The following is a 14,825-nucleotide window of genomic DNA, read 5'->3' as shown; positions in this document are numbered from 1 at the left end:
AAAGCTGGGAAATTTGTTTGCTGCAGCAGAAGTGTAACAAGTAAAATGGAATCAGATTGATGTATGTACAAATTTACATGAAATACACATTTACATGATTAAATATGTATTATAAGTATGTGTGTTGAAATGAGTTTTTACAGTTATTGCACATTAAACAATGTACATGTTATTAAACAAATGTCCCTGTTTGTGGGACAACCAATGATTTCTGATTCTGATTGTCTTGTTCACAGAAATGTAATGTACAGCTTACCTCTGCACCCAGCTGCTGTTGTTCTCCCTGGCCAAACGTCCTCCGTTTCTTCCGTTTCCCTCGTCGAGCTGCATGGCAATGTTAGCTCTGCCTAGCATGGCTAGCTTCACCGTGTTGTCCATGTGTGCCCGGGATGACTCGTGTTTCTTCACTTTCTCAGAAAAATGTTTCATGTCTGTAACTCCTGACACAATCCATGCCTTATCTGTCCCAGTCGTTTTGAATAGCAAACACAGAAAGCAAAATAAAGCATTAGCGTGATTGCATCCAGCTAGCCAAGCCTTCCTGGTGTACCAATTTCGGGAGAAGCCACGTGTGTACAGTTTACCCTTCTCCTTGTCCTGCTGGCTTATCTTTACTTCGGGCTGATCTGGTCCAAGCTCTTTGACATTAAGTTTTTCAACCATTGTTCTCCTCTTGAACGGATACTGGAGAAGAGACCGAACTGAATTCAGTGGCTGCTGAGATCCGGTATCCATGCTCGTTGTAGGCGCACTCACGTCCATCACTGCATCTGCGTCACCACCTTGCTCCAGTAGTCGAGACTGTCAAGCTCAACCCGAACATCAACGAACAGCCTTGGGCAGTAGCTCTATCGCCCTTCGGGCTTCTGAATCGACGACGCTGATTGGATGCATTCCCATTCCTATGAGTTTGATTTTCTTGTCAGCAATTGGCTGGCTGCTTCACTGCCGTTTGGGCGATCTTTCTGTCGCCTCCACCGCTCGGCAAGGAGCTTCTCACCAATGATACAGATATATATATATGATTTGTTTTTGCTACAAAACACACAATTAACTTAGAATATGTGATTATTGTTAATTTGATTTATTTATTTTTTTAAATAAAAATTAAAAACAATGGGGAAATCGGGGGGGGGGGGGGGGGGCTATCGCCCTCTAGTGGCCAGCCGCCACTGAGAATAAATATAAAGAACATTTAGCCATGAAATTAACTCCACGACTTAAACTACTGATCTTTAAAAACTAAAATAGAAAACAAACGTGCATGCTCAAGTCCTTTACTTTTACACTCTTTCTTTATGTAAGGTTTTAGCCAGAACGACAAGCCTATTGACATGATCTGGCTTCAGAGATGCACGCAGACAGGTGACAATATTGCCAGCTGTGCTGAAGACCCGTTCCAAAGAGGCACTTGTGGCTGGGATGCAAAGATATTTCTTCGCAAGGAGGGACAACTTAGGAAAGAGCTTCTGGGATTGCTTCCATCACTCCAAGGGGTCTTCCTCAGTGTCAAGAGTCGCTACCTGGAGGTAGGCCTGCAGCTCAAAGGCTATGACCTCGTCTGGATGTAAAGCAGGCCCCGCACCACCTGGAGAAGTGCCCTCAGGGACCTTGAAGAAACTGCCGAGGCCCTTCTTCCTCCTCTTCTTCTTTGCTTCTTCTGTGTCATCAGATTCAGTAGGCATCTGCATCACTGGAGTCTCCTTTAAGGGAAAAATTAGAGGTCAGAGTGTGAAAGAAAAAAACATGTTTTGTCTGTGTAGTAAAACTATGATTTTAACATTAAAGCTTCAAATTAAATTATGATTTTACTACACACAAATCTGAATAAATGTATATTATAAATTATATTAGAATAGAATTATTACTGTCATCTCTTTCATCTCTCTTGTCAATCTGGCTTTCACTGACTCCTGGCTGACTTCACTGCTGTACTTCATCTTGAACCTCGGGCCGAGGGCAGTGGCAATGTCTAGCAGCTCCTGGGTTGGTAGGTCACTGTATTTTTCATTTAGGTAGTCCAGAATTTTTTTCTTGATTGATTTGGAAAGATCTGTGTCATCATTTTGGTCTGCCAGGATTGAGTTATTGAAGAGATGTAGTGTTGGTTTCACCAAGGACACACTCACATATTTATCACCAGAAAGAGCATCTGTGAAATCAACCAGAGGGCCCAGGGTCTTGCTGATGGCCTCAAGGACATCAGTGTCCTGCCATGTGGGGATGAAGAGCCGGGTTCCCCTGTCTTGAGAGAGGACCTGGGCAATAGCCTTCTGCTGCTCGAGGACTCTGGAAACCATTGCCTGCCTTGAACCCCATCTTGTTGGACACTCAGGGCCTTCTGCGCCTTGGCCAGCTCCTTCTTCTTTTTCCAACTGTAGGAGAAGGTGCTGAACACCTTCTTGTAGACCCCAATTGCCCAATCAATCCTAGCATCTTTCATGGCTCTCTCTGTGATTGGGAAAAAAAGAACATTCTGTTAAGATATTAATTTTAATTTATTTGTTATAATGTATATATATAATCCAATCCACAGATAGGACTATCATTTGTGTGTGTGAGAGAGAAATAATATCTTTCAGATTACGTATTCATTCATATAATTAATTCATAACGGATTCATTTTGAATAAATAAATTACTAAACAAACAGTAACTTTGTCTTGAGATACAAAGTTCAACTGAAAAGTACAAAAATACACTGTATAAAAATAAACAGAATAAATATAAAGAGCACTTTGCCACCTACTTAAACTACTACTGGCCTTTAGTTAAAGATTGAATAAAATGTCAAAGCAAGTTATATCACTCATGAATCAAAATCTCAAATATCACACTTATGTGGGAAAAATCAAAAAAGGTAGGTAATGACTGTAAACAATTAAACAATAAAAATGGGATGGCCTCTGCATTTTCATAAAGGTTTTTTTAGACATGCATAGCCTGAGGTTGTAAACACTGTATGGTAATTTTTTCATTCAATTCTAATAATTACATCCATAAATCATATCCAGCTTACCTATGGCCAAATGGAGTCTGTGTCCAAAGCACTGAAGCCTCATCCAGCCAGCCAGTGTTACGTTGCGGGCGTTGTCTGTGGTCAAGCAGATGAGTTTCCCCTCATCTAGGTTCCAAGCAGCTATCGCTTGTCTCAGTCCAGCAGCGATGTTCTGCCCTGTGTGATCCTCTGGGAAATAAGACGCCTGTAGACATCTAGTTTCCATGTTGAAATCGGCATCTATAAAATGAACCGTGAGGCTCATATACGGTTCCAATGTTTGGCCTGACCACAGGTTGGTAGTGGTGGCGAAATATTTAACATTAGCAAAGTCCTTTAGAACGCCCTGGTTACACTCATCATAAAGAGCAGGGAGACACACTCGACTGAAATGATTTCGAGATGGCAAGTCGTACCTTTTATCTAAAGTCTCGACAAGTTTCTTGAATCCCACATTAGCTACGGTGTTAATGGAGCACTGGTCTTTGGCAAGGAAAAAAGCAATGGCGTTATTTCTTTGTGTCTTTGAGAGCTTGTTGGGTATTTTGTTGTGTTGGACAGGGTGTCCTCAATGGATGTTTGGGAAGTGGAAGCTGTCGGGGTTGAGACGGTTTTCTTCTCTATTTGTTCTTTCATTGCCTGATCGTATATCACTTTGTGTGATTACTTTAAGTGGTTAAAAAGATTTGTTGTGTTGCTTTGTGGCACAAGCACTGCAATATTTACATATTATTGTTTGCAGGGCCGGCTTTGGCGACAGGCGACACAGGCGGCCGCCTGGGGCGCCATCTGTTGGATAGGGCGCAAAATTTCCAAAAAAAAAAAAAAAGTTTATTAAATTTATGTTTGTTATATGAAATGCACTCTCTACATACTCAAAATTCCCCTCTGAAATGACATGAAATTAAAACATCAATATTTAAATTCTAATGATCTGGCTGCATGACGAGCTCCCGCTTGGGCCACCGCTCCGACGCATTTGACCGTCAGGGGTGCCGTAGATCACGTGCGTGGGCAGCACTGTAGGACATCCTGTTGTCGTCGCGTTTAAACTTTTGATATTTTACGATGAAAAGAACACCTAAGCCACCGGGATCAGCATTCCGAAAGCGAAGGAAGGAGGAAGAAAAAAATGGGCCCAAAGCAGAGGTATGTAGACTTTATAAATTTGGCAAAGGAACTTTTTGCGTTCCAATTTTAGCTAACTGCCTCTCCTGCCACACACGGCCCACGGACGGACCCTCGCTAGCTGTTTACATTCACAATACATTATCTCATAACTTTAACCAATTAATTTTACTTTTGAATCGTCGTGTCCAGATGCAGTGAGACATATCTGCAGCCACACAGGCACCTCTTGACACCATGGGGGCGGGACTGTCTTTACACCTGTTGAGTCTCACTGTGATGATGAAGAATGTAAGATTATTTACCGTTTTTTGGAGTATGATTGCAGCCTTTTTATGAACTTCGATTCAAGTTTTAAGTACGCATACAATATGAATTTAATATTTTCATATCAGAAGAACGTTAGGTGTGTGTGTAGCAACATTTCAACTTTGTCAGACACATCGGGCGGGCGGCACCGCCGTGGCCATGGCGGGGACTCCCCCGCTGCCGCCGGTCCCGCATCGGTGTTTCCTTGTTTAATAAATGAAATCCTCAGAGTGCCTCAGATCACCGGTTCTTCTTCCTCATATTCTACATTTATTTGATGCTGAAGAGCACCTGAGAGTGAGACATATGTTTTTTCAACTATTCCCCATGGATGCAGTCACTTCCACCTGTTTTTGATCATTTTATTCATGTTTTCATAGAACAGATTAAAAAATATCAATAAAATAAAAAGTCCAGTAACATTAAAAATAATGAAAAGCATCACTGCACATGACTGAGGAATACAGAATGTGAAAGTGGCACTGTTCTTCATTCATGCATCAGAGGCTTAAGTTGCTGTGTGTGTGTGTGTGTGTGTGTGTGTGTGTGTGTGTGTGTGTGTGTGTGTGTGTGTGTGTGTGTGTGTGTGTGTGTGTGTGTGTGTGTGTGTGTGTGTGTATTTTCTCACAGAAGAACACACCAGCAGACTCAGTGCTCCAATCCAACAGCCTGAAGAGACATCATCAGCTTCAACAGATGTCTGTGAACATGTAGGAGCTGCTGGCCCCATGGATCCTGCTGACTGGCCACAGCAGTAGAACATAATGGAAAGTAGAACTTTCTTTATGATGACACTGATATTTGAGTTTTGCTTTTGATTGCACAGTTTAATGCTGCTTTTGATTTTGCATCCTCCAATGACATTTGCACGACATTTTGAGTCGTTGGTTATTGTAATATTCTCAGGTTACTTATTGTTCAAGCTTACAGTTATTCTTCAGGCTGTTGACTTTAAAGAGTTGCTGTGTGAATATTTAAAATAAAAATTAGTAACTAAGGAATAACTGTGGAGTTGCTTTTTCCAATGTGTGGTGGGTGGGTGGACTTGGGTTTGGGTGAGAGGCGTGCGTGCGGGGGGGGGGGGGGGGCGGGGGCGCAAATGGGCAGTCTCGCCTTGGGCACCAAATTACCTAGAGCCGGCCCTGATTGTTTGCTGACACACATCTGCTTCCTCGAACCCGAAGTGTTTCCACACCACAGAAGCAATTTTTCCTTTTTTCTCCACCAGCGGTTGTCTTTCTTCAGCCATTATCTCCCCCTTATCTTTTCTGTGTGACTGCTAACACACTAGCCTTGCTTGAAACTTTAGCACCACTGCTGAAGACGAGCACACATGGGGGTGGCTGTGGGGAGAGCAGTCTAACATAGTCTCCCGGGCTTCCAGCGCTTTGTTATGTTGTGCCTCACACAACGTGGCTAATGTGAGAGAGTGTCATCACAGGCTTACATGCGGTGCTGCGCTGTACTACACACAAAGCAGCACGGGGGAAACAAATGAACGAACAAAAAAATCGGATTTTTTTTCTTTTCATGATCATTAAAAATCCATATCGTAATTGAGATTAAAATTCAATTACCGTATTTTCACGACCATAGGGCGCACCATGTTATAGGGAGCAGCTTCAGTTAAGGGTGTCTTTTTGGTATTTAACACATAAAAAAGGCGGTTATAGGGCGCGGGCACGGTAAAACATCTGTGCGGGCTCGGGACTCGGAACATATCAGTGCAAACCAGACATTGTGAAAATTATAAACAGCCAAAAGCATGCTTCACTTTACTGGTCTAGTCCTGGTTCAGACCTGGTTCAGAGCGCACGTGCACTTCCTCATTGCGTGCGCTGACGGCTCGTGCTCTTCTAATGGGCTCGACACACGGGAGGCAACTTCGCCTCTCCTCCATTCATTTTCAATGAGATAAGCGCGACAAAGCAATAATCGCGGGTCTCCCTCTTACTAAAGCCGGGCGTACACCGGGAGTGCTGCAAGAGGACACACAGGGATTTATGGGGTTGGATGAGGAAAACGAAATAAAGAAAGTAAATCTGTGTTTTGTGATCAGTTTAATTTGACATCAACACGACAAACACGCTTTCTTGACAATCTTTGTGAGTAAAAAACGTGTAGAAATAAAAACGAACAGCGTGTGTTATTAGGGAAATAGCGGGCGAGCAGTGTTGATGCATGATTGCGCATGCGCCGTGAGCGGTTCTGGTACTTTTTGTGTCGCAGCTGCTCGCAGCGCCGCTTCAAGTGCTGATGCGCTGTGTTGAAGTTCAGAATGTGTTTACCGGTAGTTGGTGGATTTAACCACATAAACTTTCCACATGATCAAAATCATATGTGTGTTATTAATAGGCCCAAGAAAATAGTGTGATTTTAATTGTGTTTAATGAACCCTCTGGGATCCATGGACGCGTATCCGCGTCTTTTGAACAGGTCTGATTTGGTACGCTGTAGCAGCAAGACTCCGCCTCCCTGAGTTTCGTTTTCAATTCAGCTTTAAAAAGGAGATTATAAACTACACCCCCGTTTTTAAATTTTTTTAATAGGCAACATAAAAGCGGAGTTATACTAAACTAAAAAACGACCTATTTTTAGACAATCTGATAACTTGTCAAAACAGCAGTTTAGTAATCCGTGAGAGGGAATGTGCTTGTGAACATAAAAAACCCACAAAAACATGAGATCCTCTTGCTGTTGGTGGAAGTCTCACATATTCAATTGATAAAAAGTATCATTATGTAGCTGAGAGAGAGAGGAAGGCTGCACGAGTAACGAGATGTGCCTCAAAAAGGAGCCGCTACGCGGGGAAAGGAGTGGCGCGAACGGAGTAACAACAAACAATTAGACTGATATGGACGGTAAACTTCATATTTTGGAGCGATCCAGACAGATATATTGTCGCTGCAGTTTAGTAAGCTTTTATTAGGCTTTAATAAAGGATGATGAGAAGGATAAATGTCCACCAGGCAGTTCAGATAGTACGGCTATTTTTTGAACTGGAAGCAGAGGAAGTGGACGGAGACTCACAGCCGGAGTCTGAGGCAAATAGCGAGGATGTTGATGACGGTGTGGCAGATCCACAGGTTTGTCTTCGCTCACGTTCGCGTCTCACAACAACTTAATAAGCGCACTGCACCATAGGGCGCAGCGTACATTTTGGAGAAAATTTAAGACTTTTAGGTGCGCATTATGGTCGTGAAAATACGGTAATCGCCCAGCCTTAGAAGGGGTTTGATTACAGCTCCTTTCAGACTCTTTGGAACTTGCCCACACTGCAGACTAGAGTTGATTACATTATGAACCATATTTGAAATAGCTGGCCAAACATTTTTAACAATAGAGGATGGAATGATGTCGAGTGCAGAGCTGGATGGTTTCATCCCTCCAACAATTTCATCCAACATATCTGGGGGCACAGAGTCAAAGGAATTCATAGTAGTTGAATCAAAACAGATTTCTTCATCAATAAAACTAAATTGCTGGGGAATTTGAGCTTGAATAGTTTCAGTTTTGCCTATAAATTATGCCAGAAACCTCTCAGCAGTAGTCGAGGAGACTTTAAGTCCACCTGCACACAAAGGATTTCAAATCTCATCCACGGTAGAAAATAGTACTCTTAGGTTATGCTCATTAGAGCTAATAATATCAGATTTAAACGTGGATTTTGCATTTTTTACAGCCATTTGATGTCACGTTGCGTGTTAGGAGGAGGTTAGGACCCAAGAAGTAGATACCCCAGATGACACGAGGCAGGAGCGTTTAAAATTAAATTGAGGAAGATGTGCCCAAAAAATCCCAAAGGGGCAGGAAACCAAAAATCAAAAGTCCAGGAACTCAGGACACTGAAAGCTCACCAAGAGCACCAAAATCTGGAAACGTAAAGCTCAACATAGAGCACGAACAAATGCTGACAATAATACAAACAACAATGAACCAACAAACACAGAGTGACTAGACAGGGCTTAAATAGACTGGGAAGATGAGAGGGAGATGAGTTGCAGGTGTGTGGGGTGAGAACCAGGTGAAGGCAATAGCTAATCAGGGAGGAGGAGGAGGAAGGGACACCGGACCTGACGGGAATAACACACACACACACACACACACACACACACACACACACACACACAAATAGCTGGAGAAGGACATACACACAAAACAGAAATAATAGACCTATAGAGATATGGTGGGGAGACCAAGAGAACATGAAGCAAACCAGTAGGGAGCTGGGGACAAAAAGGCTGGAGCTACAAACAGAAGACACGCATAATAAGACGTAGACAAAGGACACATGAGGGTGCTATAATGAGACACAAAAGGGGAATCTAGAGAGGGATGGAGGACATCAGGAGACAGATGGGGAAAGATGCAGACACAGACCATGACAGAGATGGACCGGGCTGCGGGGAGGGGATAAGGGTGGAAAACATCGGTCTCCCGAGAGCTCCACAAGCCGATAGTCGGAACCCAGCTCCACCAACATGTTATATTTCAACCCATTTTCTAAAGTGCAGCATTATGTTAAATGCACTGGGTTTTACCCTATTACATTTAAATTTCATGGTTAAACAGTACATGTTAAAATCTAAGCTCAGCTCGGCAGTGACCTAAAATACATAAACATAATTTTACTTACTGAAAAAAATGAAGTGGAGACTCCTTGGACGCTCTATTAGTGCAATTAATGTCACAGCAAGTCATTTTGTCCAACAATTGCACAAAAAATATCCAAAAAAAATACACAAACACAGAGACTCAAAATCCCGGAGCAGTTTCCAAGCCAGACCGAGGCTCTACTGAGGCCTTTCCATGGAGCTAGCTCTGTGGTCACGTGGGTCTGATGCGCATTAATTATACAGAATTTTAGGCTTTTAATACACTTAAACAGAAGAGTGAGAGAAAAAATTCACCCCCCTCCGAGTTATCATGAGTGTAAATTAGATCATTTAAACAAAAAACATGTTTTGGAACCAGGCTGTAAACATGTTTATTTCTGCTGTGAAATTGGTATTTTTAACATGGGAGTCAATGAGGATTTGCTCGCTTCTGACACCAGCCCCCAGCGGATGAGGGTGGAACTGCAATTTTTGGTACTTCCGGGTTGAGACCAATTTTAAAGCCGCATTGTGGGGGCCTGGGTGAACCTCATGATCCAGCTAAATTCCCCCACCAGAGGGAGCCATTATCTGGAACCCTTTGGCCTGCTGCTGCTCCCCACAGGGCAGCTGGTGCACATCAGCTGATTAAGAGGTCTGCACAAACAGCTGAAAAGCCAGATTGAGAGGAGCTGGAGAAAGAAGCGCAGTGAATCGAGAGGTTTTGAAGCTGAGTAAAGAAGGAGCTGGAGAGAGGAGCTGGCATATAGAGGAATCGGTTGCGGCTGAACTGCTGAGCTGGAGAGCTGTGACTGAGACCAGACTGAGAGGTGCCGAGAGGGAAAAGCTGCTGCTTTTCTGGTTGGAACGCGAGTTTCCTAGGATCCCTGAGCAGGGCATTCTCCAAGTGGTTGGGTTCTCCACCCTATTGGCTGGAGTCAGAGCGAGTGATGAGTACCACTTTTGGGCCATTCCCATCTGTACCGGGTCGGCCCGGGCCGGGTAGCGTAGGTTGTTGACATATCTGGGTGGTCTGGCATTTTTCCGGGCAAACCAAGGCTCATTCTCAGCCCTCGTCTTGAAGGGGTCTGCTTCAGGCCGACCCGGCCCAACACGCCCACTCTTCACCGATTGGTCAAGTCATGCCCCCCCCCCCCCCCCCAATAAAATATACTCATTGGCCCTGCGGTGTTATTTGTAGTGATGTCACAGAATCGCACCAAACTCAATCTTGAGCATCCATTTTTTGACTGTGTTCTCCAGCGTCGACATCATGTCTTCTCCCTGCTCTCAGACCTCATCTTCTAACCCCGGGAGCAATGAAGAGGTTAAATTCTTCCTCTCCTTGCTCGCTGACGAAAGAGTCCAGCGCGAACTGGACGGCTCAGTGCGGAATGAAAATTTTTTTCAGGGGCCCGCAATGTTTCCCCTAGGAATTTTTCCAGCTGTGGCGGGGGGGGGGCTTGTGGAGAAATTATGACAAGTCTCTAAATACAGTAAAATTTTCCAGTGTAGATTGGAGACAACCCATAGAAGCACTGATTTGATCTCATTTCAGAGAAAAATAGAACAGGTTAGATGCACCTAATAAATAAAATTACTAACAAACTCAGGAATCTTTCTTTGTTTCACTGTTCTGGTGCTGAAAATATCACCAATGCGGATCAAAGGAGATACACAGATGAATGCACCTCTTATTTATTATTTGGAGACTACATTTACTGCAGCTGACAGAGGCACAGATTTTTTTCTATTGAAACACGGAATTTACAGAATCATTGTAAATTTTAATAGGGGAAGACTGCAGGAGGGAGCGGTAAAATACAGGGGGTCCCCAGCAAAAACAAGAAACTTTACGAGTCTGATGAAACCCGCTGGTTTTCCATCAGGCAGTCACGGGGCAGCTCCAACGACCCGGTGGCTGTGCTGGGTCAGTGTCATCGAGCTCAGTCCGGTTCGGCCGTGAACGAGCCGAGGCAACGTCGTGCTCTGCTTAAGAAGAGGTGTTATTTTCCCGCTTCAGAAGAAGCATCTAACGTGTTTTTACGCGCGCTAACACGTCAATAGTGCAGCGTAGCCTGCTGGAGGTTTTAAGGGTTCAGATGAAAACACCCGACCTCTCAGGCTGCTCACACATCGATCTTAAGTTGTCGCTGTTGCGCTCACATCGTAATACAGTTGTGACAGTTAGTTAAGACATGAAAAAATAAATAAATTTTACATGAATAAGTGATGCTTAGCCTGGTGGGGGGAGGAAAACCTGGCCTAATAAGCACTGGAGGAAACCCTGTCAAGATCGTCAACACTCATTTGCTATTGAAACATGTAAACCAAAAGGCATTATATCCGCTGCTACCTTTCTAATTTTAAACTCAGTAACTTATGCTGTAACTTCACCTTGCCCTGCCTGCTCCTTGCTGCCCGCCGGTGGCTGTGATCACAAGCGACAACATAGTAGTTCCCGCTGCTTCTTTGGGAAACAGCGCAAAAAAAAAAAAAAAAAACTTGGGATCTTGTAGGCGTGGCGGTGGGATTTCAGCCTTGACGGGCCACCACGGCTACGCCTATGTAAGAGAAACCCTGGGCTCGCACTGGCAATGTCCACCCATGGCTTTGAACGCACCTCTAAGCAGTGCCGCGAAAAAGTAAAAAAACTAAAAGCTGAGTACAGGTCCGTCAAGGACCACAACAGCAGGAGTGGGGCAGACTGGTGGCACTGGAAGTGGTTTGCCAAAATGGACGCCATTTATGGTGAGAGGCCAGTGAGTAATGGCCGAGAGAGCGGCGTGGACACAGCCACTCCAGCTTACACTGGCCCTCAGGACAACGGTGAGTGAGTACTTATCATAATAATTAATAATATGACCTCCGTTTGTGCTACACTGTACTATAGTGTGGACAAAATGCTGTGCTAGCTTCGGGTAGCGCTGATGTGCGAACAAAAGTCTAGGCTAACTCCAGGCAGTGTTGCCAACTCTTTTTGACTGAAAGTAGCTGAAGTCCCCCCCAAAAGTCACTGATGTCGCCAAATGACGTCACGTGCTAATTTGCATACGACACAATGACGTCATCTGGTTTGCGTGATGACGTCACCACGTTTGCGTCATGATGTCACCGGTCTTGTACAGTAAATCATATAAAACCCATGTGATTTTATTAAAAAAATTATTTAATTTCTTTTTTAATACTTTATTAAAATAAAAAACCCATAGAATACAAAACAGCAGCCTTTAAAACATCAAGGAAAGATGGCACAAAAAATGGAAGGAATCAGGCTTGGGCAGTATTACGGTATTACCGTATACACGCGGTATTACAAAATAGCGACCGTCATGAAAAACAGCTGTGCGACTGACCAGTTCCTCTATCCTCCCCATACTCCAGCTCTGCAGGGAGAGCGTGTTGGCTGTGTCAGAAAACGACCTCCAGCTTACAAAGTCAATAAAAACCACAATTTTAAAAAAGCTGGAGGCCAAGTATGAATCTGATTCAGTGCGCAAATTAATGCGAAAATGCACTTTCCTCGATCCTCGTTATCGTGGCAGATATGAGCTTGAGGACAACGCACTGGCTGAAATCAAAGCTGAATTACAGGCTGAGATCGTGAGCTTAGAGGGGCAAACAGCACCAGAAGCAGTGGCCATCCGAACCATAGAGGAACGAGCACAACCTGAATCCCCACGCAAAAAGATGCGTCTGGGAGCTCTCCTGCAAAAACGAGCCACTGACGCTGCGCCGGAGAGTCTCGTCAGCGCAGAGCAACGAGCTGGAGCTGAAATAACAGCGTAATGTTTGGAACCTGTTATTCAAGGGGACAAAGACCCTCTTCTCTGCTCACAACCCAAGGTTTAGAGCTGAAAATGTCTCTTGGATGAGAGTTAATAACCAGAAACGTCCAGATGTTTTCATTAAATCTCTTAGGTTGATGGTGTCCAGGATGACTGAGAATCTACACCTACATGCTGAAGCATGACTCATCACTAAAGTCAAAAGGAAAACTGAAACACTTAAATGTAGCTGCTATCAGTAACAATCTAACAGATTTAAACTATTAAAAGCTCTAAACACTCTAAATATTTCAGGAAAGCAAAAATCACAACTTTGTGTGTGAGATTTATCATTATTAATAGGGCTGCAACAACGAATCGATAAATTCGATGAAAATCGATTACTAAAAGCGTTGGCAACGAATTGCGTCATCGATTCGTTGTGTCGCACAACTCTTCCAAAAGCCCCCCCCCCCCCCCCCCCCTTCCCGCCCGCCGTTGCGCGCAGACCAGAGCAAGTCAGATCAGCGCGAGGGAGAGCCGCAGATCAGCGCGAGGGAGAGCCGCAGATCAGCGCGAGGGAGAGCCGCAGATCAGCGTGAGGGAGAGCCGGCAGACTTGCGCTGCTGCGAACCGGTTCCGCATTGTTGCGCAGCGATCCAGGCAGCTGCTTCCAGCGCACGGTCCATTCTCAAAGTGACGCAACCAAAAAACTATAATTAGCACACGATCGTTCATGTCCGCACATGTTCTCTATTTTCTGTCTTATTTGTGCCTGAAGCGCGCTACTGCGGAGCTCATCACCTGTGTTGTGGTGATGTCACCTCACGCAGCATCGAAAACGCGCTCTGCGCTTTTCGGTCAGGAGATCCCTTTGATCTGCTCAAAAGTAACTGGTGAGGTGAAAAGGTAAGAATCCAGGCAACAGATTTTCTGGAGAATTAAGAGGAGATGCAGGAAGATGAGAGACAGACAGGACAGGAAAATAGTTCAATAAAAACAAGAAAACAAAACAAAGTGTTGAAAAGTAAAATGTAGGTAGATTTATCTCCACTACACGTTTTTACCAGTAAAAAACAATAAGTTCTACACATGTAATATTTATACATCTGATACAATTCGGATCACCTTCAAAACTCAGTCACACACCCAGGGCCGTTTCAAGACATTTTGGGGGCCAAGGCAAAATGCCACCCCCCACCCCCCCCAATAACTGGGCTCCCCAGAAGCCTCTGTGTAATTCATACCCTCTCCAGTAGTGTTAGTTATATGGTGTTTATAAAAGCTCCTCAGACATTACTGACATGTTCTAATATTATCAGATGAAAAACTAAATTATCAGACATGCTGTCTCATCTGCTGCTTTTCTAAACTTGCAAAAAGTAACAAAATCATTTGAAAGCCACTATTTGTGGATTCTCTGAAAGTTTCCATGGAGTGTGGGACAACTTATTTTTTCATTGATCCTATCGTCTAATCTCACAGCTGAAACAAGCATCCTTAATAATCTGTGCACAGGAAGCTTACCGATGCTGTAGTAAAACAAAAGGTATAATAATTTATTATTAATAAAACCTTGTCGCAGCACTAAAGCAGAAAAATGAGATTTTGCATTAAATATGCAAAATATTTACATATGAATTGTTTTAGAGCCCTTTAATTGGCAGAATCTGATATTAATTTAGTTCTTACAAAAAATGGGTCCCAACATGGTTTGTGTGGCATTGCCATAGTGTGACGTCATCGGCACAGATCCCCTGTCCTCTTATTTGGAAATGGAAATATGGTCACCCTACATTAAACAAACTGTCCACCCGGGCTTTTGCGCTGCACAGAGACGCTTCGCTGCCTACGACTGAATGTCAGTTGAGAGTCAGTCTCATGCAGACGGACCAATGAAGAGAGGGCCTCAAGTTAAGACCCTCTTCTCATTGGTCAGTCCACACGAGGTGGGTCAAAGGTTACTCTGGGCGGGTTACGTGTTGTCAGGCATTCAAGTATTGAGTATATTTACTGCATATTACAGTAA

At 43.9% G+C, this 14,825-nt stretch overlaps 3 protein-coding genes across 5 annotated transcripts in view; all 3 read right to left on the bottom strand.

Moving 5' to 3' along the window:
- Window positions 1–14,825, bottom strand: part of LOC139066146 (zinc finger protein 585A-like) — a 42,834-nt gene that overhangs the window by 15,243 nt on the left and 12,766 nt on the right. The gene's annotated exons all lie outside the window — the stretch shown is intronic.
- Window positions 22–1,127, bottom strand: LOC139066186 (zinc finger MYM-type protein 5-like). Of its 2 annotated transcripts, none has more exons than XM_070548374.1 (2): window positions 585–1,127; window positions 22–461 (listed from the first exon to the last, which is right to left on the bottom strand). In XM_070548374.1, the coding sequence occupies exons 1-2, from the start codon at window positions 760–762 to the stop codon at window positions 253–255; spliced, it is 387 nt and encodes a 128-aa protein (XP_070404475.1). In that variant the 5' UTR covers window positions 763–1,127; the 3' UTR covers window positions 22–252. The 2 variants fall into 2 exon arrangements, with proteins under 2 accessions (XP_070404475.1, XP_070404474.1); XM_070548373.1 differs by having other exon boundaries at window positions 22–684; window positions 757–1,127.
- LOC139066179 (E3 SUMO-protein ligase ZBED1-like) lies at window positions 1,138–8,984 on the bottom strand. 2 transcript variants are annotated; one of them, XM_070548362.1, is made up of 3 exons: window positions 2,130–8,984; window positions 1,869–2,033; window positions 1,138–1,703 (listed from the first exon to the last, which is right to left on the bottom strand). In XM_070548362.1, the coding sequence occupies exons 1-3, from the start codon at window positions 2,298–2,300 to the stop codon at window positions 1,485–1,487; spliced, it is 555 nt and encodes a 184-aa protein (XP_070404463.1). In that variant the 5' UTR covers window positions 2,301–8,984; the 3' UTR covers window positions 1,138–1,484. The 2 variants fall into 2 exon arrangements, with proteins under 2 accessions (XP_070404463.1, XP_070404462.1); XM_070548361.1 differs by having other exon boundaries at window positions 1,869–8,984.

This window comes from Nothobranchius furzeri, chromosome 2 (genome assembly GCF_043380555.1).
Source record: "Nothobranchius furzeri strain GRZ-AD chromosome 2, NfurGRZ-RIMD1, whole genome shotgun sequence".
Taxonomy (NCBI): Eukaryota; Metazoa; Chordata; class Actinopteri; order Cyprinodontiformes; family Nothobranchiidae; genus Nothobranchius; species Nothobranchius furzeri.
Note: the sequence above shows the minus strand (reverse complement) of the source record. Positions and strands in the feature narration are given on the sequence as shown.

Excerpts from the sequence above, each read along its gene's own strand:
- LOC139066179 (XM_070548361.1), bottom strand. The coding sequence starts at position 2,300 with ATGGTTTCCAGAGTCCTCGAGCAGCAGAAGGCTATTGCCCAGGTCCTC. Across the intron at positions 1,704-1,868 it reads GAGAGATGAAAGAGATGACA|GAGACTCCAGTGATGCAGAT; the intron begins GTAATAATTCTA and ends TTTCCCTTAAAG.